Genomic DNA, 24247 nt, shown 5'->3' with positions numbered 1-24247 from the left:
AATAAAAGCAGCATAGAGGCTGCTTCTTCTGCGGGAGGAATCGCAGAGGACGAAGTAAAGATGAAGCACCCGGGTGAGAAAGTGGTGAGAAAGACGCAGACGCCGCCAGGCCTCGAAGCACTCAAAAGCGCCTTTTCCACATCAAGGGGGACAAGAAAGATGGCAGCCATAAAAAGCAACAGAGAGAGATTTTTGCGGGAATCCAGAACCTGCCAACTTTTGTACGGCACTGAAATCACAAAAGACCAGGCTGGCAAGATCTGCCATAGAGTAAAAACAAGGAGGCAGGATTGAAATTTTAAGTAGACACATATGAATTCATTCTTACACACAGTCGAGGCTTTGGTTTGGGAAAAATCTCCTCTTTTTTTTTAGCATTTTGAGGGGTTTTTTTTAAGTTAAGAGGTCCCCCAACCAGCGATGGGATTCTAAAATGTTAGCAATCAGTTCTCTGCCGGGTTGCTGGGTGGGCGCGGCCATCCTGGAGGCTCGGGAAAGTTTTTGGAGGCTTGGGAGGGTGAAAATGTCCCCTCCCCCCGCTGTGGTGCAGGAGGCCGAAGGGGCATACTTAGCCTCCTGCATCACGGTGTGTGTGTGTGGGGGGGGGACGTTTTCTCCCTCCGCAGGCTCCAGAGGCTTCCCCGAGTCTCCAGGAGCGTGAAAACGGCCTCACCTGAGCTCCGGAGGCCATCTGGAAGTTGGAAACAGGCCTGTTTTCAGACTTCCGGAAGGCCGGATTTTTGCCCTCCCAGGCCCTCCACGCGGCCCCTGCACTTACCTGGCATCCAAAACGGGCTGTGTAGAGACTTCTGGGAAGGGTGGGGTGGAGAGGGTCAGTGGCTCCTTCCAACTACCAGTTCGCCCGAACCAGTGCGAACCGGCTGAATCCCACCACTGTCCACAACACACACACACCCCGGGCCACAACCCACTACCAGGCTGAGACCTGTTTGAAACTGGGCCACGGGAGAGATGGGCAAGACTGTGTGCGTGAAGTTCCATTCGCGTCAGCGGCGGACAAGCGTGAACCTGTTTGTGTGCAAAGTTCCACTCGTGTGAGTGGAGGGCGTTTGTGCTCGCTCACGAAACTCCATTCACGTGAATGATGCCTTGCACGCTAGCACCCTCCGTACGCGAATGGAGCTTCGTGCGTGAGTGCACGCGGACTTTATTTGTGCAGGAAGTTATACTTGAGCGAGCGTAAGGTCAGTGTGCCCACCACTCCCACAAATGGAGCTCTGCATGTTAAGTGTGCATCTGCCACTCTCACACAAATACACACACACCCTTGCCGGGCTGGTTGGGGAGGGTTCTGGTCCCACTCCATACCCAAACAAGAGACCCTGTGCCCATTCCAGACAAATGTTTGTCCAATTGCACCTTAAAAATCGGTTCCACCACAAAACCGTGTTCGACTAAAGCGCGCTCGATGAAACCGCGTAGCTGACGTCATCACAGGGCGACAACAGCACCGAGACAGAAGCACGCTGTAAATGCTAAACCTAAAATTAACCCCTAAACCTAAACCTAGCCCCCCTAAACCTAATCCTAAACCTAACCCTAACCCTTAACCTAACCCTAAACCTAACCCTTAACCTAACCCTAACCCTAATCCTAACCCTTAACCTAACCCTAACCCTTAACCTAACCCTAACCCTTAACCTAACCCTAAACCTAACCCTAAACCTAACCCTTACCTTAAGTTGAATCGGCTTGCTTTCAAAGCGCTATTTAAAGCGCCCTTCTTTCTCCGCGCTCGCTGTTGTCGCCCTGTTGATGACGTCAGTGACGTGGTTTAATCGGGCGCGCTTTAGTCGAGCGCGGTTTTGTCGTGCCACATAAAAATCTCCACTGACGGAGCACCCACAACCTCTGGAGAATGATGAACCCCGAAAACGGGACTTACCATCCACCATAGGTGCCGTGATTGAGCAATCAATAGATGGTCTACTCAGATATCCAGGAACAGCTTTGAGAAAGGATTCACAGAAGCCTCATCAGAGCCTTCCCCACACTTCAGGACTGGCCCATGTTCCTCCCCAACCTCCTCACTGAATCAGTTCCTAAGACAGGAGTCGTCATTTTTTTTGGTAATTTGCTCACTACCCAATTTGCAACATCCACCGATGCTACAGAACTCGTCTTATGGCAAGTATGGGTGCAAGGGGGGGGATCTGACTTGAAAAAAAATAAATCTACTAGATTACTAGGGGCCTCAATGGCTCAGTGGTTAAAGAAGCTGAGCTTGTTAGCTGGAGAGCTGATAGCCTGGGATTGAGACCCAGCGCTGGGCGATGGGGTGAGCTCCCCGTTCCTTGCTCCAGCTCCTGCCCAGCTCGCAGTTCAAAAGCACACAAATGCGAGTAGATAAATAGGTACCACTTTGGTGAGAAGGTTAACTATGTTCTATACCTTTGGCATATAGCCATGCTGGCCACATCACACATGACGGACACATGACGGAGAATGCTGGCTCTTTTCACCAAGAAACCTAATTTTACAGCCGTTACAGTGTCCCAAGGTCATGTGACAAGCAAAATCAACGGGGAAGCCAGATCCACTTAACAACGGTATGACTATCTTATCAACTGCAGTGATTCGCTTAACAACTGTGGCAAGGAAGGTCGTAAAACGGGGTGAATCTCCCTTAAGAAAGGCCTCACTGAACAAGCATAAACTTTGGGCTCCATTGAGGTCGTAAGTCGAGGACTACCTGTAACAGAAAATTGAATTTTAGAGTCATCTGCCCACGGAGTTGTTTACTTGTTTTTTTATTTTTTATTCCCAAAAAGAGTTTTTTAATATTTTGCCCTGTTGATGTTTTTCTAACGCTTGGAAAACCACCCAAGGTTTCTCGGTGCGTGGGTGGGCTTAAAATGTAAACAAAATTACCTCATGATGTTCCCTCGTAACCGTTTGCTGGGGTGTGGACTGCCTTTGAAAACCTGGTCACCGCAAAACCAGTTGGCCCACTCTGCTTTCACGACGGGAGGCTTAAATAAATAAAGGCCGGTCCTTGGAAATACCTGCTCTGCTCACCTGGCAAAATACAAGAATTCCACCGTGCCACTTCTAAACCACGTGGGCCGTGTTGTTTTCTTTGCCTTCGTCGCCTGCATGTGCCACGCACTTAAATGCCCACATAAAACCAGCCGATGAGCTAATTGAGATCTTTAATCGGCTTTCAGGTTTAAGAATGAGGGAGGCTAGGCTGGACGGCAACGCTACTCTGAGGAGGAAAGAATTTGGGCAGATTATGTAACAGCTTCAGTTGCGTCAGGGTTGAGTCTTGGCTTTCTTTCACTAGCACCTGGGCCTTCGTTGTCCAGACCTCGAATGGAAATCCGACGGCTCCCCAAAATTCAGAATGGAAATCCGACGGCTTCCCAAAATTCAGAATGGAAATCCGACGGCTTCCCAAAATTCAGAATGGAAATCCAATGGCTTTCCAAAATTAAGAATGGAAATCCGATGGCTTCTCAAAATTCAGAATGGAAATCCGACGGCTTCCCAAAATTCAGAATGGAAATCCGACGGCTCCCCAAAATTCAGAATGGAAATCCGACGGCTTCCCAAAATTCAGAATGGAAATCCGATGGCTTCTCAAAATTCAGAATGGAAATCCGACGGCTTCCCAAAATTCAGAATGGAAATCCGATGGCTTTCCAAAATTCAGAATGGAAATCCAATGGCTTTCCGAAATTCAGAATGGAAATCCGACGGCTTCCCAAAATTCAGAATGGAAATCCGATGGCTTTCCCAAAATTCAGAATGGAAATCCAATGGCTTTCCGAAATTCAGAATGGAAATCCGACGGCTTCCCAAAATTCAGAATGTAAATCCGACGGCTTTCCCAAAACTCAGAATGGAAATCCGACGGCTTTCCAAAATTCAGAATGTAAATCCGACGGCTTTCCCAAAACTCAGAATGGAAATCCGATGGCTTTCCAAAATTCAGAATGGAAATCCGATGGCTTCCCCAAAAGATGCCAGCAGTGTGTGGCAGCAGCTGAAAAAGCTAATACAATCCTTGGTTGTACAAACAGAGGCATAGAATCAAAATCACGAGGGGAGTTAGTACTTTATAAAGCTTTAGTAAGACCTCACCTAGAACACTGCACCCACTTTTGGTCACATTACACAAAAGATGTTGAGACTTTGCAAAAAGTGCAGAGAAGAGCATCTAAGATGATAAAAGCCTTGGAGAAAAAAACATATGAAGAACAGCTGCAGGATTTGGGATTGGTTAGACTAGAGAAGAGGAGGACTAGGGGAAGACATGAAAGCAGTATTCCAATATTTGTGGGGCTGCCACGGAGAGGAGAGGGTCAACTTATTTTCCAAAGCACCAGAATGCAATAATGGATGGAAACTAACCAAGCAGAGAAGCAACCTGGTATTAAGGAGAAACTTCCTAATACTGAGAACAATTATTCAGTGGAACAACTTGCCTCCAGAAGTTGTGAGTGGAAGTTTTAAAGAAGAGGTTGGACAACCATTTGCCTGAAATAGAATAGAATAGAATTTTATTATTTGTATGCCGCCCTTCTCCGGGAGGACTCAGGGCGGCGAACAATTCAAGGGGGAAAAAGGGGGAACATAAAAAACAAAATACAAATAATAAAAGTAAACAACACTCGCACAACCATACATGTCGAGAGGGGAGGGAACTCATCACCCCCAGGCCTGCGGGCAAAGCCAGGTTTTGACGGCTTTTCGGAAGGCCTGGAGAGAGGTGAGGGTCCGAATCCCTGCGGGGAGTTCATTCCAGAGGGCCGGAGCTGCCACAGAGAAGGCCCTCCCCCGGGTAATAGCCAGATGGCATTGGCTGGTAGATGGCACCCGGAGGAGGCCAACCCTGTGAGATCTAATGGGTCTGTGGGAGGTAATTGGCAGCAGGCGGTCTCTCAAATGTTATAGGGTTTCCTGCCAAAGCAGGGGGTTGGACTAGAAGACCTCCAAGGTCCCTTCCAACTCTCCTCTCCTCTATTCTATTCGCCAATGGGGAAGCTGGGATTCACCATGCTAACAGCTTAACAGCCACAGGGATCCACTTAACAAGAAAGGCCGTACGATCGGGCAAAACTCCCTGAACGACGTCTTCTGAGCGATGGAAACTTTCGGGCTCCCTTATAGGTCGTACGTTGAGGACTCTCTGTACACAAAACTGCAAATTTTAGAAGCAAAGAGCTGGTTCCTGCCGCCTTTATTTTTTTAAGAAAACAAGGGATAAAAAGATGAAAAAAAAGAAAAACAAGGAAAACCAGGCTGATCAACAATTTGGATATATGAGGAGCCACTTTCTCACAGCAAAAGGCAGAGCTGACAGATTCCCCCACACCTCGCCCTGGGATTGTTTACAGAATATTAAACAAACAAAAAAAAAGGAGTTTTCTAGCACAGGGGAAAAGCTGAGGCTTAGCAGAATAACTATTTCTTTGTGCACAGAAGGTGCTGGATTTAATCCTTGGCCTCTTCGGGATGGGAAAGAGCTCCGTTTTGAAAATCGCTACCTTGTGGATTTTTTGGGGTCCCTATTAAACGAGAAAGTTACTCATTTCTTGAGGAATCTCACGTGAAGCTGTCAAAATGTGGGCGGAAGCTGCCAATAATACCAAGCACAATCTTAAGTGTCCTGTCCTAGGTCTTTAAGGACAAGGGTGGCTCAGTGGCTAAGATGCTGAGCTTGTCGATCGGAAAGGCCGGCAATTCGGCAGTTCGAATCCCTAGTGCTGCGTAAACGAGTGAGCTCCTGTGACTTGTCCCAGCTTCTGCCAGCCTAGCAGTTGGAAAGCATGTAAAAAATGCAAGTAGAAAAATAGGGACCACCTTTGATGGGAAAGTAACAGCATTCTGTGTGTCTTTGGCATTTAGTCATGCCGGCCACATGACCATGGAGACGTCTTCGAACAGCGCTGGCTCTTCGGCTTTGAAACAGAGATGAGCACCGCCCCCTAGAGTTGGGAACAACTAGCACATATGTGCAAGGGGAACCTTTACCTTCACCTGGATCTTTGTCGTGCAACGTTAAAGCAGAGTATAAAGGAGAAGAAGAGGGAATGTCACGGTGCAACTTACAACTGTATTTATACGACAGGTTGGACAAGACCCGCTCAAAAGTAGTAACTCTGAGGGGGACCTTAAGATCCTAGTGGACGATCACTTAAACACTTGCGGAGTAGCAGCCATAAAGACTAATACAATCCTTGCTTGTATAAACCGAGGCAGAGAATTAAAATTACGCGAAGGATTAGTATGGCTTTATAAAGCCTTAGTAAGGCCACACCTGGAATGCTGCATCCAGCATTCACGTTACAAAAGGGATGTTGAGACTTTGGAAAAAGTGCAGAGAAGAGCAACAAAGATAATTAGGGGACTGGAGAGTAAAGCATATGAAGAACGGCTGCAGGATTTGGGTCTGGCTAGTTGGGTAAGGCCACCCTTGGAATACGGCATTCAGTTTTGGTCGCCACGATGTAGAAAAGATGTGGAGACTCTGGAAAGAGTGCAGAGAAGAGCAACAAAGAGGATTAGGGGACTGGAGACTAAAACCTATGAAGAACGGTTGCAAGAACTGGGTATGTCTAGTTTAATGGAAAGAAGGACTAGGGGAGACATGATAGCAGTCTTCCGATATCTCAGTGGCTGCCACAAAGAAGAGGGAGTCAAACTATTCTTGTCCTCAAAAGGACAAGAAGCAATGGGTGGAAACTAATCAAGGAAAAGCAACTTAGAACTGAGGAGAAATTTCCTGACAGTTAGAACAATTAATCAGTGGAACAGAAGTTGCCTCCAGAAGTTGTGAATGCCCCAACACTGCAAGTCTTTAAGAAGATGTTGGATAGCCATTTGTCTGGAACGGTATAGGGTTTCCTGCCTAGGCAGGGGGTTGGACTAGAAGACCTCCAAGGTCCCTTCCAACTCTGCTATTGTATTTGTACTCTAAAGAAAAGAATTAGGGGTGACACAATAGCAGTGTTCTACTGTGTTTCCCCAAGAATAAGACAGGGTCTTATTTTCTTTTAACCCCTGAAATAAGCACTTGGCCTTATTTACGGGGAGGTCTTATTTTTGAGGTACAGGAGGTGGTGAGCGTGGTCACCTCATGCTGTGTTGCAATATTTTCGGGGAGGACTTATTTTTAGGGGAGAACTTATTTTACTGCATGCGATTGGGCTTATTATCCGGGGTGGTCTTATTTTGGGGGGAAAGAGAACTTCCAGTCTTGGAGCACCAACAATTTCTGGAGGCAAGTTGTTCCAGTGATTTACTTGTTCAAACTGTTAGGAAATTTGCCTTTAGTTCCAGGTTAATTTCTCCTTAGTTCTAGGTTAGATCTCCTAGTACAAGCTGGCTTGCTTCAATGAGGACCAGCAGAGGTGGGTTCGGACCGGTTCGGCTGAACCGGTCGTAACTTGGCGGCCTGCATCGCTGGAATCGGCAGCGACCCATGCCTGCCATGCTCCCCCGAACCGGTTCTCCTAGGGGGCCGCCATCTTGTTTTTTCAGTTCTGTACATGGGCAGAGCAACTTTCAGTAAAAATATTTTTTTTTCATTTTTTAAGGTTTTGCGCATGCGCAGATCTTATTTGCAAATGTGCATGCATGCATAGCATGCGTCTGTCGTGCATGTGAGCGAAGCGTTTGTCCACACAATTTTCGAGGCACCGAACCGGCAGCGATCCATCCCTGAGAACAAGTCTCATGAACTTGGCAGTTTAATAAACAACTTCCATTCAGATGTCTGGAACCAACATTTTTTTGGTTGCAGGAAAATTCCTGTGCAACAAGGCAGCCTGTCACCCCCCCCCCCCCGTCCCCCGTGGCTTTACAGGCATGTCAGGGCATGATGGGAGTTCACCAGTGTGAAAGGAAAATCTTAGAGATTTCCAAGCCGAATTACATCACCTAGGAGTCTTTCCAGACTTAGCGTTGCGCAAGCTGAGCTCTTTTATTTGCTGACGTTTCGCAAACTTCGCCGCCCGCTGTTTACCTCCTCGGTGCTTGACATGACTTAGCAAAACGCGGCGGAAGTTTCCACACAGTGCTACGTCGCCCACGCTTATTCAAGAGGCAGCTGGACTTTCTGGTTTTTTTTTCCTTGGACGTTTCGCTTCTCCTCCAAGCAGCATCTTCAGTTCTTGATGGTGGGGAATGGAAGGATTTATATTCCTTGCAGGCAGCTGGTTGTTTGCATCCTTTCTGAGAGTCGTTGAGGCCACTTGGAGGTTTACCTGTAGTAGTACCAGTAGTGGAAATGGGTTTATCCTCACCCATATGCACTACTCAGGTGACGCTTGGAGGTTTATCTGCGTCCTCAGGGTCGGTTCCACCACAAAACCGCGTTCGACTAAAGGGCGCTCGACGAAACTGCGTAGCTGACGTCATCACAGCGCGACAACAGTGCAGAGAAAAAAGCACGCTGTAAACGCTAAACCTAAAATTAACCCTAAACCTAACCCTAACCCCCCTAAACCTAATCCTAAACCTAACCCTAAACCTAACCCTTAACCTAACCCTAAACGTAACCCTTAACCTAACGCTAAACCTAATCCTAACCCTTAACCTAACCCTAACCCTTAACCTAACGCTAAACCTAATCCTAACCCTTAACCTAACCCTAAAGCTAACCCTAACCCTAACCCTTACCTTAACTTGAATCGGCTTGCTTTCAAAGCGCTATTTAAAGCGCCCTTCTTTCTCCGCGCTCGCTGTTGTCGCCCTGTTGATGATGTCAGCGACGCGGTTTAATCGGGCGCGCTTTAGTCGAGCGCGGTTTTGTCATGCCACGCTCAGGGTCACCTGAGTAGTGCAAGTAGGTGTGGATAAACCCATTTCCACCACCGGTACTACTACAGATAAACCTCCAAGTGGCCTCGACGACTCTCGAAAAAGAATGCAAATGACCAGCTCTGTCTGCAAGGAGTATAAATCCTTCCCTTCCCCACCATTCGTTCAGAGCTGAAGAAGCTTCTTGGATGAGAAGCGAGACGTCTTCAAAGAAAAACCAAGGAAGTCCAGTTCTCTCTTGAAAAAAGCACCTTTGGGGCAACCATGACCTGGAAGACTGAGAATCTCCACAGACATCTGTCTCCTGCAGCTGCCTAGGGCTTTGGGTTCCTGCTTTTTAAAGTGTTCTGGAGTCTGCAAAGTGCTGGTTTGTGACGCAACATCACAATCCCACAGGGGTGTGTGTGTGTGGAGGGAGGGAAGAAATGTGGCTGTTTTTAGGGGGTTCTAGAGCAGACCACACTTCCCCAGCCTGTCCGGCTTTGCAGACCAGCCGGGGTGGGGTGGGGTGAGAGGAGGGCAGGCACACCCATCCACCGCTTGTGCAAATGCAGTGAGCTTGCACACGGATGCCCACACTCTCTATAACGCCCATGGCTTGATTCTAAAGGGCTAAAGGTCCGGTTCTAGACTGCTGCTAGATTCAAACTTCAAAGCTGCGCCTGAAGTACTGCGCAGCCTTGCTACGCGCTCCTTAAAAGCACGACAAGTTTGGGGACACAACGTTGCTTCAAACATTTTGCTTAAGGACTGGGATTGCAGTGACCTTGAAACAGACGTCAGAACGGATGAACGCTTGATGATTTACATGCAGGTGCATTGCACAGACAGGTGGCTAAGGCGCTGAGCCTGTCGATCAAACAGGTCGGCAGTTCAGCAGTTCAAATCCATAGTGCCGCGTAACAGAGTGAGCTCCCGTGACTTGTCCCAGCTTCTGCCAACCTAGGAGTTCGAAAGCGTGTAAAAAATGCAAGTAGAAAAATAGGAACCACCTTTGGTGGGAAGGTAACGGCATTCCGTGCGCCTTCGGCATTTAGTCATGCCGGCCACATGACCACGGAGACGTCTTCAGACAGCGCTGGCCAAAAACAGGCAACCGTTCGAAGCAGCTCTCTTAATCCGATTTACTTATTTTTATTTAGTTTTACTTTATTTTTTTTTAGGCGATGTGGGTTTATTGTTTCTAAACAAAATGGATGCAACTCTTTCAAAATGGTTTCAAGAAATTTAAATGAAAGAGAGAAGGAAGGGAAGAAAGAAGTAGAAAAGAAGAAGAGAGGAGAGGGATGGAAGGGGAGAAAAAAAGAAAGAAACATGGAAGGAAAGGAAGAAAGGAAGAAATAAGGTAGAAAACAAGAAGGAAGAGAGGAGGAGAGGAGACGGATGGAAGAAGGGAAGGAAGGAAGAGTGGTAGAAAAGAAGGAAAGGATGAAAGAAAGAAAAAGGAGGAGGGGGAAGGAGAAAGGAAGGAAAGAAAGAAGTAGAAAAGAAGAAGAGAGGAGAGGGATGGAAGAAGGGGAGAAAGAAAGAAACATGGAAGGCAAGGAAGAAAGGAAGAAATAAGGTAGAAAACAAGAAGGAAGAGAGGAGGAGAGGAGATGGATGGAAGAAGGGAAGGAAGGAAGAGTGGTAGAAAAGAAAGAAAGGATGAAAGAAAGAAAAAGAAGAAGGGGGGAAGGAGAAAGGAAGGAAAGAAAGGAAGGAAGGAAGGGATAAGGGAGGAAGAGAAAGAAAGGAAGGAGGGAGGGAGGAAGGGAGGAAGAGAAAGAAAGGAAGAGAAAAAAAGAAAGGCTCTTTGGCTTTGAAACGGTGACGAGCACCGCCCCCTAGAGCTGGGAACGACTAGCACATATGTGCGAGGGGAACCTTTACCTTTACATCACACAGAGACCTATCCATTGGAGCATCTCAAAGAGCACTTCAGCCCTGAGCTACAAATATTCTCCTTTATGGGCATCATTGGGAAAAGTTGACTGAGAACCCCAACAAGTGTATAGAAAGAGAGCAAAACCAGCACTCTTCCAGTCCTGATGATGTTCCTTAGTTAGGTAATGAAACGTCTGCAAGGAAACCACCAAGCTCAGAGAGCACCAAGGACCCCTCACTTCAACCCCAATCTATAAATATTATACTTTATGTGTATCATTGGGAAAAGCTGACAGAGCACCGAGAAACCCCACTAATATATAAAACTAGTCAATAACCCAGCATTGCCTGGGGATTTATTTATCGGGGGGAAATGTCGGCACCAAATGTAACTTCTAATGTTGGATTTTCCCCCTTGCCAGAGGGAGTTCCTTTGTAGAGTGCTGTGAAGCCGTTACCATGGCAACTCCACTGCACTATATGTAAAATCCATTTTACGGCAGTACAGTAGAAGCCATTTTAAGGCACAACAGGCTGTATCTTAACAGAACAGCACCTCCCCCGAGGAGTGTTAGGGGTATCTTAGCCCCACAGTATTTGTTTCTGGAGAGTAAGTCATCTGTGTACCAAGTTTGGTAGAAATTGCTCAAGGCGTGCCAGAGTTGGAACATACACACCCACACGCCCCACCATTTTTATATGCATAGATAATAATAGATGAAAACAAACCCTGCTCCCTTCTAGTCCTGATGATGTTCCCTAGTCGGGTAATGAAACGTCGGCAAGGAAAGCACCAGGCTCAGAGAGCACCAAGGCCCCATCTCCTAAGGAGGCCCAGCACCAGAGGTGGTATACTGCCGGTTCGGACCGGTTCACCCGAACCAGTAGTGGAAATCGTGTCCCGGCTCTATGACCTCCCATTCAGGCACGTTTCCAAGCCAAAGCACATTGCGCGGAAGGGTGAGCGCATGCGCCCGCACGCTGACGTTTGCGAACCGGTCGGGAAGGTAAGCGAATACCACCCCTGCCCGGCACCCAATTTGGACTTACCAATTTGTAACAATACCGGTGTCACCAAAGCTGTCTCCATCGCGTAACAAAATTCCCTGCCAAACATGACCGCGCCGTGCATCACCCATAGCCGCACCGGGATACGGTCTATGGATCCTTCGCTAATCGTCTCTTCTTTGCTCTCGCGCTCCTTTACGGGTTTCTGGAGCTGAACGCCAGGAAGCTCTTGGACTTGCATAGATTCTGAGTCAGCATTCTGGGGAGCCATTTTCATCACCATAAAAAATACATATATTTATATATCTCTCTATCTATCTATCTATATCTAGCTATATAGATTTAATTTTTTTCCCTTTTTTTTTTCTCTTTTAAAATCTCTATATAAATAACTCTGTCATCTCTTGCGATAAATTAGGGCGCCTCCTTCCGCTGTTCCTCATGGGGTCCCGATCCTTGTGTGCAAGCAAAATATTTGTAATTTCCCTCGGGAGCAAACGGTGGGGTTTTTTTGGCATCGAATCTTCACAAAGGCTTTCCCAACATTCGGAGAGGAACATCCAACTTATTTGGTAGAAAGAATGGATTTTTTTTTCAACATATGGCTTAGCTGGCTTCCTTGTTTTTCAAATTTTTTTTTTTTTGCTTACTGGGATCTAGAGTTAAAAATCCATAATTGCCATTCAGTTAATACAAGTTTCATAATGAGAACTGAAGAGGTGCTGAAGTCGTTCCGCTGGCTACACAAAGGTGAAGAGAAGATGCGAATCCCCATCGAGCGGCTGATAAATCTGGAAGCAAAATAAAAAAAGGGGGGAAAAAGAGACAGAGAAAAAAAAAATCAAGTCACGGTTTAAGAGGCAGGTAAGAGAGCTGCCCTGCCTTTCATTCACTAAAAACACCCTTGTGGACTCTCCTGGCCAAAAACAGGCAACCGTTTGGAAGCAGCTCTCTTAATGCATCCGATTTACTTATTTTTATTTAGTTTTACTTTATTTTTTTTAGGCAATGTGGGTTTATTGTTTCTAAAAAAAATGTATGCAACTCTTTCAAAATGGCTTCGAGAAATTTAAAAGAAAGAAAGAAGGAAGGAGAGAAAGAAAGAAAAAAGTAGAACAGAAGAAGAGAGGAGAGGGATGGAAGAAGGGGAGAAAGAAAGAAAGAAGGAAAGGAAGAAATAAGGTAGAAAACAAGAAGGAAGAGAGGAGGAGAGAAGATGGATGGAAGAAGGGAAGGAGGGAAGAGTAAGGTAGAAAAGGGAAGAAGGAAGAAAGAAAGAAAGAAAGAAAGAAAGAAAGAAAAAGGAGGGAGGGAGGAGAAAGGAAGGAAAGAAGAAAGGAAGGAAGGAGGGAAGGAAGGGATGAAGGAGGAAGGAAGAGAAAGAAAGGAAGGAGGGAGGAAGAGAAAGAAAGGAAGGAGGGAGGAAGAGAGGGAGGGAGGAAGGAAGGAAGAAAAAGGAAGGAAGAGAAAAGAAAGGAACGAAGGAGGGTGGAAGGAAGGGATGAAGGAAGGAAGGGAGGGAGGAAGGAAGGGAGGAAGGGAGGGAGGGAGGAAGGAAGGAAGGAAGGAAGGAAGGAAGGAAGTCCAGCATTGAGAACATGCTCTGTTTTTTAAATAAAAAGGCTCCAAAGCCTGGGAGAGGAAGACCAGCGATGGGAGTTCTGTCTCCATGGAAAGGATCTTTATCGGATGTACAAAAAGGAGGAAAGTTTTTGGACTCCTTGAAAGGTTTCCAATGGTCGTTTTAAGGAACGGGAGAGAAGATCTCTTGCCCCGAACATTTTGCAGATAGTCCGTGACTTATGACCACAACGTTATGTTGCTAAGCGAGACAGCTATTCTGTGAGTTTTGCCCCTTTTCATGGCTTTTACTGCCACAGTTGTGAAGAGAATCACTGCCGTTAAGTTAACATTCACAACTTCAAGAGGTAACGTCTGTGAGTGTGTGTGTATACATATACATACACATTTACATACATAGGCAGACACACAAACACACAGACAGATATCCATCCATCTATCTATCATCTATCTATCTATCATCTACAGTATCTATCATCTATCCATCCATCCACCCACCCACCCACCTATCATCCATCCATCCATCTATCTATCATCTATCCATCATCTACAGTATCTATCATCTATCCATCCATCCATCCATCCATCTGTCTCTATTTTCTGTCTGTCTGTCTGTCTGTCTGTCTGTCTGTCTGTCTGTCTACCTATCATCCATCCACCCACCCACCCACCTATCATCCATCTATCTATCTATCTATCTATCTATCTATCTATCTATCTATCTATCTATCTATCTATCATCTATCTATCATCTACAGTATCTATCATCTATCCATCTATCCATCTATCCATCTATCCATCCATCCATCCATCTCTGTCTCTATTGTCTGTCTGTCTGTCTGTCTGTCTGTCTGTCTATCTATCTATCTATCTATCTATCTATCTATCTATCTATCTATCTATCTATCTATCTATCTATCTATCTATCATCCATCCATCCATCCATCCATCCATCCATCCACCCCATCCATCTACCTACCTACCTACCTACCCACCCACCCACCCACCCACCCACCCATATCTATGTATCTATGTATCTATGTATCTATGTATCTATGTATCTATGTATCTATGTATCTATGTATCTATGTATCTATGTATCTATGTATCTATGTATCTATGTATGTATGTATCTATGTATGTATGTATCTATGTATGTATGTATGTATGTATGTATGTATGTATGTATGTATGTATCTATGTATCTATGTATCTATGTATCTATGTATCTATGTATCTATGTATCTATGTATGTATGTATGTATCTATGTATCTATGTATCTATCTATCTATCTATCTATCTATCTATCTATCTATCTATCTATCTATCTATGTATCTATCTATCTATCTATCTATGTATCTATCTATCTATCTATGTATCTATCTATCTATCTATCTATCTATCTATCTATCTATCTATCTATCTATCTATCTATCTATCTATCATGTCCATTCTGAATACACAGCGGAAAGAAACATCTTGAGAGTTCATGAGGTTTGATGCTGTATGGAATAAAACTGGACATTCTGCTTTGAGTACCACGCCCCCCCCCTCCCGGAAGATAACAAGGGAAACCAGGTCGCGAAGAGGATGTGCAGCGCCCCACAGGGTGGGTGAAGACCCCCTGGAGAAATCTTTGGAAGCAGCTGCCATGAACGTTTCTCCCCAAGGGCCCTGCTTTTTAACACACCGAGAGCAACTGTTTTGCCGCCATCGGCCGGTTGTGCAAAGTGTGCCTTTCAAAGACTTCACGGCCTGCAAGCAACTTGGGATGGCATCACGGTTCTACACTGGGTACCAATATCCCCATTTTAATGACGTCACTCCCTGCATTAACCAAGACTCAGCATTACAGTCTGAATGATGCTGGTTACTAAGGAATGCCAAGCTCAGCTCTGAAGTGCTTCTGTTTTGGATGAAAACCAGAGGAATGTGGGGAACAAACGTTCACGCTTGGGTTTTAATGTCTCAGCTGCCCCTGGACATTTCAGAAATTCAGTGTCTGCCCGAACTTGCTATCTGTGAATCTGTGACTTCTCAGCCTTCCTCAACTACATGCCCTTTCTATGTCTTAACAGGTTAAGGTTGAGAGAACTTTTAACTGCTAGCACTGGTGGTGTTACCTAGTTGGGTAATGAAACGTCTGCAAGAAAAAAACCAAGCTCAGAGAGCACCAAGGACTCCATTCTCCTCCTCCTCTTGTTCAAGAAAACAACCGAGCTCATAGCAATAGCAGTAGACTTATATACCGCTTCATAGGCCTTTCAGGCCTCTCTAAGCGGTTTACAGAGAGTCAGCATATTGCCCCCAACAATCTGGGTCCTCATTTTACCCACCTCGGAAGGATGGAAGGCTGAGTCAACCCTGAGCCGGTGAGATTTGAACCGCTGACCTGCTGATCTAGCAGTAGCCTGCAGTGCTGCATTTAACCACTGCGCCACCTTGGCTCTTTAAAGAGATATCCCTAAATAATGAGATGTTGGCTCATAACATCAAGGACTCTATAGTCCTCCTCCTCCTCTCTGCAAACCCCTCACCCTATTAGCACTGATGATGTTATCTAGTTTGGTAATGAAACGTCTGCAAGAAAATTCATTGAGTACCAAAGACTCCAGAATCTTCCTTGTCTTCCTCTCTTCCACCTCCCCCCCTCCACAAACCCCACTTCTTTCTAGCTTTGAAGAAGTTACCTAGCTGGGTAATGAGACGTCTGCAGGAAAACAACCAAGCTTAGAGAGCATCAAAGGCTCCATTATCACTGCCTGATTCCTCCTCCTCTCCAGAAACCTCACTCCCTTCTAGCACTGATGAAGTTACCCAGATGGGTAATGAAATGTCTGCAAGAAAGCATCCCAGCTCAGATAGCATCAAAGACCCTTCAGTTCAACCCTCAGCGGCAAATATTTTGTCAAAACTCTTGTCGCTCCTTCTGGGCATTTCAACGGAGATTCCTGGAAATTGCCATTTTAACCCATATAGAGGGCACCAGACTAGTAAAGACTGAATTCGTTCAATATTTCCTTTCTAGATCAAGCTATATGCTCCAAAGAACAAATGACTAAGAAGGCACTATTAATAGCACCCAATTGATATGCAAAGCCAGCAAATCAATGAGCTGCAGAGGAAACCACAAGGGAATATGAGTAGTTATTATTTTTTTTAATAAATCCTTTTGCATTAAAGCATCAATCTTCTCACAAGGATTAGCAGAGAATAACAATTTAAATCCAGAATTTGTGACTCACATTTTTGTTTATAAAAAAACCCGAAGCTGATTGGGAACATAAACTCTACTCTCACCAGAAATGGCAGAAAATAGTGTTTTTAGGCTTGAAATCTATTGTTATAATAAGCAGGGATGGCGCCACATTTAAAAAAACAAACGAAGCACAATTTGCATAGACCTACTTATTATGCAAGCAGCCCTCAACCTTACAACTGTTGTGAAATAATTATTTAGGGATATCTCTTTAAATTCGCTAAGTGTGCTTTACTTTATTCTTAAATTATGTAATCCTGGCATAGGAAAATCTGTTGGTGTGGTCTATGCAGATTTGACAGCGCGTAATCAATCAAGATAGGGTGGATTGGCTAATCACCTTGTCAGCGGTATATTTCCCCTGCAGCTGGCTATCGTTGTGCAAGGCCCAATTAAGATTGTTGATTGCAAGATGATCTCAAGTTGGGACACAGGGATAAATATCTCCTTCCCCCACCAGCCTGCCATGGATACCGCCAAAGGCAGTGATGGGCAACCTTTTTGGCGTGGTGTGTCAAAAATCGGCAAAAAATCGAGCATAACTCGCGTTGTGTGTCACTTCGACAAAAACATAATTTTGCACAATTTATAGTTGCTGCTAATGGCGCTCACAGTTCCCGTTGGCACTCCGCTGTTCCCTGCTGTGGTGCGGTCGTAACCGACAGTCCCAGGAGTAGACTCTCTGTGCCGGCCTGACTGGAGAGAGGCGCGCACTGTTCCCGCACTCCTCTCCTGTGGGTCCTCCCTCGCTGCGCTGATGACGTGTGTGCGCACGGCACGCACGCCTTACCAGCAGCCCCTGCGCTCAGAAAGGGGCGGCGGCGATACAGTAAGTGAGTGTGGGCGGGGGAGATCACACGTCCCGCCCCCCCCGTTCCTCCAGCACAGATTCTTTCATCCTCGGCGGCCGTGCAGGAGCCGAGGATGAATCCCATGAAATCCTGTGCGTGTCACCCCAAATGGCTACGCGTGTCAGCACTGACACGCGTGTCATAGGTTCGCCATCACTGGCCAAAGGGAATGCAAAGCTATCTTCCCATTAACTGAGAACCAGTTTGTGGCCTAGTGGTTAAAGCACCAGGGTAGAAAGTAAAAGACCACGAGTTCAAGTCCTGCCTTAGAAATGAAAGCCAGCTTGGAGGATTCTTCAGCAATCACCAGGAGACTGAGAGTTCTAGTCCCGTTTTAGCCATGAAAGCTGACTGGGGGATTCTGGACCAATCACCAGGAGACTGAGAGTTCTAGTCCCGCCTTAGCCATGAAAGCCAACTGGGGGACTCCACGCCAATCACCAGAACATGAGTTCTAGTCCCTACTTAGCCGTGAAAGCCGACTGCGGCACTGGGTCAATCACCAGGTGACTGAGAGTTCTAGTCCCCCCTTAGCCATGGAAGCCAACTGTGGCCCCGGGTCAATCACCAGGTGACTGAGAGTTCTAGTCCTGCCTTAGCCATGGAAGCCAACTGAGGGACTTGGTCAATCACCAGGTGACTGAGAGTTCTAGTCCCGCCTTAGCCATGGAAGCCAACTGCGGCCCCGGGTCAATCACCAGGTGACTGAGAGTTCTAGTCCCGCCTTAGCCATGGAAGCCAACTGAGGGACTGGGTCAATCACCAGGTGACTGAGAGTTCTAGTCCTGCCTTAGCCATGGAAGCCAACTGAGGGACTGAGTCAATCACCAGGTGACTGAGAGTTCTAGTTCCGACTATCCGTGAAAGCCAACTGTGGCACTGGCCCAATCACCAGGTGACTGAGAGTTCTAGTCCCGCCTTAGCCATGGAAGCCAACTGAGGCTCTGGCCCAATCACCAGGATACTGAGAGTTGTATAGCCGCCTAAGCCGTGAAAGCCAATTGGGGGACTCTACGTCAATCACCAGGAGAATGTGAGTTCTAGTTCCACCATAGCTGTGAAAGCCAGTTGGGTGATTTGGGGGCCAATCCCTCTCTCTCAGCTCAGCCCACCTCACAGGGTGGTTATTGTAGTAGAAGAAACAGGAGGAGGAAGGAGGGTTGAATATGTTCACAAAAGTTCTTGAGTTCTTTGTAGAAATAACAACAGCAGGATGCAAATAAATCAAACTAGACACAGCTTTAGGATCCAACAAACTTTTCAAAATGTTGCAAGCTTTTAAGCAAGGCCACTGCTGTAGATGGACAACCAGAATTCTTGAGTATACAATATATGCAATATATATAGATTGGCTATTACTTGCTACCCTTCTAAAGTAGAAAACAAAATCTTGCTAAACTTAAGAAAAACCCTCAGAATATCTCCGGGTTATACACTTTCCCCTCCGTTATTACCATCAGCAAAGGTCTGGCACGGTATCATCTCGATAGAAATACGCGATACAATATTAATGAGTAGTAAAATAAGAGAAAGCTGGGTTGAGTAAGGAGAGAGCCCATTTACATTTTTTTTTTTTTTTTGGGACATGAAAGCTGTGGACCAAAGAGAGAGAGATCTGTGTCCCGCCGGATTACGTTCCCCCCGATTTTTGTGAATCCTTTTTGATTCAGCAGTTTCATTTAGGCCAATCAAAGAAGAGACGGCAGCAATACATTTGAATCAAATCCCCGTTTTTGCTTTCCTGGCAGTTAAGATCTTCTTCGGAAAGCCTCAGAAAAGGAACCTTAGGAAGTTTCAGAGTATAAGACGCATCTTTTTCCCCTCAAAAAAGAGACTGGAAATCTGGGTGCGTCTTATACACTGAATACAGCATTTTTTGCCTCACAAAACTCTGCCCCCTTCACCAAAATGGCCGGGCATAGCCTTTAGCAAGTGTCCGGAGTGCTCCTGGGAGCTTGGGAGGGCAGAAATGAGCAAAAAAATGGGCTGTTTTTTGCTCAATTGTGCCCCCCCCCGGTCCCCAGGAGCACTCTATAAGCCTCATAAAGGCTATGCATGCCCTTTTTTGACAAAAAACGGGCCGCTTTTCACAAAATAAAACGGGGCAGTTTTTGCTTGTTTTTGGCCCCTTCAGCCCCCCAGGAGCCTCCTAAAGGCTATTCATGCCCTTTTTTGAGAAAAAAAACGGGCTCATTTTTGCAAAATGAGGGGCCGTTCTTGGGAGGTCTCAATTTTTTTTTTTAAAAAAATTGCCTCTTCAAAATCTTGGTGCATCTTATACTCCAGTGCGTCTTATACTCCAAAAATATGGTAATAAATAAGATGCTCGAAGCTGAAACAAGGATGAACAACTGCTGAATATCAGGTAACCCCTATCTTGTACCGCGTTTCCGAGGGTTGCAAATTACATTTCCAGCCACGGACGCACATAGGATTTGATGGGGCCCAAACTCAACTCTTGCAATATCCTTTTGAGCCTTGAGCTCGTCTTCCGTGATCTTAGCAACCCTCTCAGCTTCATGTCATCTGCAAATTTGATGAGCACCTGACATCTATGATAATTTAAGAAGATGCCTTGAGGGGCACTGGATCGAGGACAGAATGCTGGGCTGCTCGATTGCGGGAAGTGGTCCATTCTACAGCCAAAACAAGGCAATGTAAAATATTCCTGTTGGGTCACCCGCTGGCTTTCTTGCCTAAGGCAGGACTAGAACCTGAACTGGTTCTAGTTCTAGAATCTAGAACCATCATGGTTGCTGTATCTTATCCAGTAGGTCGCAAAAGGGGATCACGTGACCTTGGGACACAGTCAGAACGGTCGTAAATATGAACCAGCCGCCAATCATCTGAATGGTGATCACGGGGATACTGAAAAGGTCATCTCTCTGCAAATCAGTCATAAGTCACTTTTTTTCCAGTGGCGTTGTAACCTTGAACAGTCACTAAGCGAATGTCGTAAGTAGAGGACTCTCTGTACCACCCAAGTGGTATCATCAAGAGGTTCTGCATGGAATGTAACCGGTGGACACATAAAAGAGCATTGATGAATTACCACTTTATAAGTCCTTGGTAAGGCCACACTTGCAATACGGCATCCAATTTTGGTCGCCACAATGTAGAAAAGATGTGGAGACTCTAGAAAGAGTGCAGAGAAGAGCAACAAAGAGGATTAGGGGACTGGAGACTAAAACATATGAAGAACGGTTGCAGGAACTGGGTATGTCTAGTTGAATGAAAAGAAGGACTAGGGGAGACATGATAGCAGCCTTCCAATATCTCAGGGGTTGCCACAAAGAAGAGGGAGTCAAGCTATTCTCCAAGGCACCTGAGGGCAGGACAAGAAGCAATGGGTGGAAACTAATAAGAAGAGAAGCAATGTTGAGACTCTGGAAAGAGTGCAGAGAAGACCAACCAAGATGATTAGGGGACTGAAGGCTAAAACATATGAAGAACGGTTGCAGGAACTGGATATGTCTAGTTTAATGAAAAGAAGGACCAGGGGAGACAGGACACCACTCTTCCAATATCTCAGGGGCTGCCCCAAAGAGGGAGTCAAGCTATTCTCCAAGGCACCTGAGGACAGAACAAGAAGCAATGGCTGAAAACTAATCAAGGAGAGAAGCAACCTAGAACTAAGGAGACATTTCCTGACAGTTAAAACAATTAACCAGTGGAACAGCTTGCCTCCAGAAGTTGTGAATGTTCCAACACTGGAAGTTTCTAAGAAGAGATTGGACAACCATTTGTCCTTGTCGATCTTCGAGGTTGTCAATTAGAAAGCTCGGCAGTTCGAATCCCTATAGGTATCTGCGTGAGCAGGGGCTGGACTAGATGACCTCCAAGGTACCTTCCAACTCTGTTACTGTTACTGATATGGTTTAGGGTTTCCTGCCTAAGCAGGGGGTTGGATTAGAAGACCTCCAAAGCCCCTTCCAACTCTTGTTATTCTAATTCTAAGACTTCTAAGGGATCTTGGTGGGCACGAGGGCCCAGTGTCCCAGATCGGCAGACAGCTGCCAACGTTCCCTTCTAAATGCCAATTTGTTTCTCCGTGGGAGGAAAGGCAGAGTAGCTGTGTAATTGTGCCACTTCATATCTTTAGATAAGAGAGGCAATGAGTGCCTTGGCTTCAGCCAAAGGTCGGCAGGCGGAATCATATTATATCCCAATAATTGATTGCAAAGAGAAATGCTTACACATGATTTGAAGAGCTCTCAACCTCTTCATAACAGGTCTTCAAAAGGAGACCGTGGGATGAATGAAGGACTAATAAGATCTATTTAACGTGAGGAGGGCCAGCCACTCCTGGAATTATTATTTTTTCTGATCCTTCCCTAGTTTCTCATAGTTGCTGAGCAGCTGTAGAGAAGTGGGGGCACCTGGCAGCAAGGATCGCATAGGCACAGTATTGGAAAAATGAGGAAACACAGAGAGAAGAAAATGTAATTTAAAAAAAATATTAGAATGTGCAGAAATGGATAGACTGACGTTTAGGTAAAGCTTCCCCTCATACATATGTGCTAGTTGTTCCTGACTGTAGGGGGCGGTGCTCATCTCCATTTCCAAGCCAAAGAGCCAGTGCTGTCTGAAGAAAATGGCCTGAAAACAATCCAAAAACAGCCAGAAAAACAGCCTGAAAGTGGCCAGAAAAACAGCCTGAAAGTGGCCAGAAAAACAGCTTGAAAACAGCCAGAAAAACAGCCTGAAAGTGGCCAGAAAAACAGCCTGAAAATGGCCAGAAAAACAGTTTGAAAACATCCAGAAAAACAGTTTGAAAACATCCAGAAAAACAGCCTGAAAATGTCCAGAAAAACAGCTTGAAAACAGCCAGAAAAACAGCCTGAAAATGGCCAGAAAAACAGCCTGAAAATGGCCAGAAAAACAGCCTGAAAATGGCCAGAAAAACAGCCTGAAAATGGCCAGAAAAACAGCCTGAAATTGGCCAGAAAAACAGCCTGAAAACAGCCAGAAAAACAGCTTGAAAACGTCCAGAAAAACAGCCTGAAAACGGCCAGAAAAACAGCCTGAAAATGGCCAAAAAAACAGCCTGAAAACAGCCAGAAAAACAGCCTGAAAACAGCCAGAAAAACAGCCTGAAAACAGCCAGAAAAACAGCTTGAAAACGTCCAGAAAAACAGCTTGAAAACGTCCAGAAAAACAGCTTGAAAACGTCCAGAAAAACATCCAGAAAAACAGCCTGAAAATGGCCAGAAAAAGGTTCACCATCACTGTCATAGGGTCTCCGGATTGAGCAGGGGGTTGGACTAGAAGACCTCCAAGGTCCCGTCCAACTCTGTTCTGATGATTCCGATTCTGCTCTGAGGTCATCTGCTTCATTGGCGGAAGCAGTTCAGCACTCAAGAACCCAGATAGAATCTAGATGACCGTTTCCCGGTGGAGCAGGGGGGGCTTTCCTGGAGCCTGGAGAGGGTCCCCCAGCCCCCCCAGGAGGAGATACCAAGCTCAGCTTGGAGGCAAGTAGTGCAGCGCGCGTGGGGGGGGCTGTGCGTGCATGTGCTTTGCATTCTGGGTGTCGCGCACCCTCGCATGTTTGACACCCAACAACAAAAGTGTTAGCCATCAATGGACTAGCAGAAAACCCGAACAAGGCTCTGCAGACAAGACCAAATTAGAAGAGGCTACATTTTCAGAAGGTGGACCAAGCCCCGGGTTAAACTCACAGCAGGGAGATAACAGAAGCTCCTTATCTTACAGTTTTACATCACGGCAGATGCACAGAGAGCCTTCCAATCCAATCCGTAGCAACCCAAGGATCACAACCACAACTAATGGTTTCTGGATGAAGCTACCATTCAAACTGCAGGGCAACGTGAGCAAAAGCCTGCGTCGGCTTTTATAGCTGAGTGCATGAAGGAACAAAGCAAGAGCTGCCAAAAAAGCAGCTTGAAAAAACTTTTTTTCTGGGAGACAATTTACTCTAACTTTAATCTTTGGAGGTAGATGCCGGCCAAAGCATTGAAAGCTACCATTCCCCCAAACGCCCAAAGCAGAGATGCTGGCACGGAAGATTGTTCTTCCTCCGTTATATTCCCAAAGGACCTTAGTTTGAAAAATACCTCTTTTTTTTCCATTTAAAAGAATAGCTTTAAAAGCCGAAGCCAAACAACTATAATGCCAAACGGAAAAATACAATGGTAATCATGCAGTAGAAAAGGAAGCTGCATAAAAGGCTTGCCATTGCGGCTAAAACAAACTCAACCTACACAGAATGAAATCAAAAGAAAGGAAAAGGAAAAGAAGGATGGTTTCTGGCAGAGGTCCCCAACGTTTCGGACCTCAAGGACCACTAAATTCATAATTTTAAACCCTATGGACCACTAATATGAGCTGCCTAATGACTGTCTGAGTGGGTGTGGCTAGGTGGTCATGTGACTGGGTGGGCGTGGCCAACTCGATGTCACTCACCTCAAGGGGGACCTTGCTGGCCTCTACTCACCCCTCCCTCCCAGCCCCTCCTCGCTTGCCCATCTGGGCTCCTTAGGGCCCCCACAGGAAGCCGTTGCTGGAGCTAAGCAGCCACCAGGAGAAAGAGTTGGCAAAACAGCTCAGTTCAAATTGGATCTGACCGAGAAGGAGGTGCTCAGCAGAAGCACCTCACTGAGGACTAGGAGCATAGGCTTTCCAAGCAGAGGGAAGACCTGTGGGAGTGCAAGGCCAGGTGCCGGTGCCTGGAGGTTCAGCAGGTTGAGATGGTCAGCCAGTTCCAGGCCATGATGCAGCCCCACTGGAACGAGGCCCTCCGGCTCTTCACCACCAGCGGCCCTTCCCTCCAGCCTTCGCCCAAATCCCCCCACCAGGAGGCTGAAGCAGACCCCAAGTTGGAATTTCTGCCCCCCCTCTGACCCACACAAAAAGACCCCAAAGGGGGA

The 24247-nt window shown here is 46.2% G+C and overlaps 1 protein-coding gene across 1 annotated transcript in view; it reads right to left on the bottom strand.

Moving 5' to 3' along the window:
• SLC45A4 (solute carrier family 45 member 4) overlaps window positions 1-24247 on the bottom strand; it is a 106496-nt gene that overhangs the window by 33171 nt on the left and 49078 nt on the right. Inside the window, 1 exon segment of the mRNA XM_087706638.1 lies at window positions 11707-12455. Within this exon segment, the coding sequence (XP_087562764.1) occupies window positions 11707-11947 (241 nt within the window). The 5' untranslated portion in view covers window positions 11948-12455.

The sequence above is a fragment of the Thamnophis sirtalis genome, unplaced genomic scaffold (genome assembly GCF_051295495.1).
Source record: "Thamnophis sirtalis isolate CommonGarterSnake01/CBP01778 unplaced genomic scaffold, rThaSir2_p1.2 scaffold_2, whole genome shotgun sequence".
Lineage (NCBI taxonomy): Eukaryota > Metazoa > Chordata > Lepidosauria > Squamata > Natricidae > Thamnophis > Thamnophis sirtalis.
Note: the sequence above shows the minus strand (reverse complement) of the source record. Positions and strands in the feature narration are given on the sequence as shown.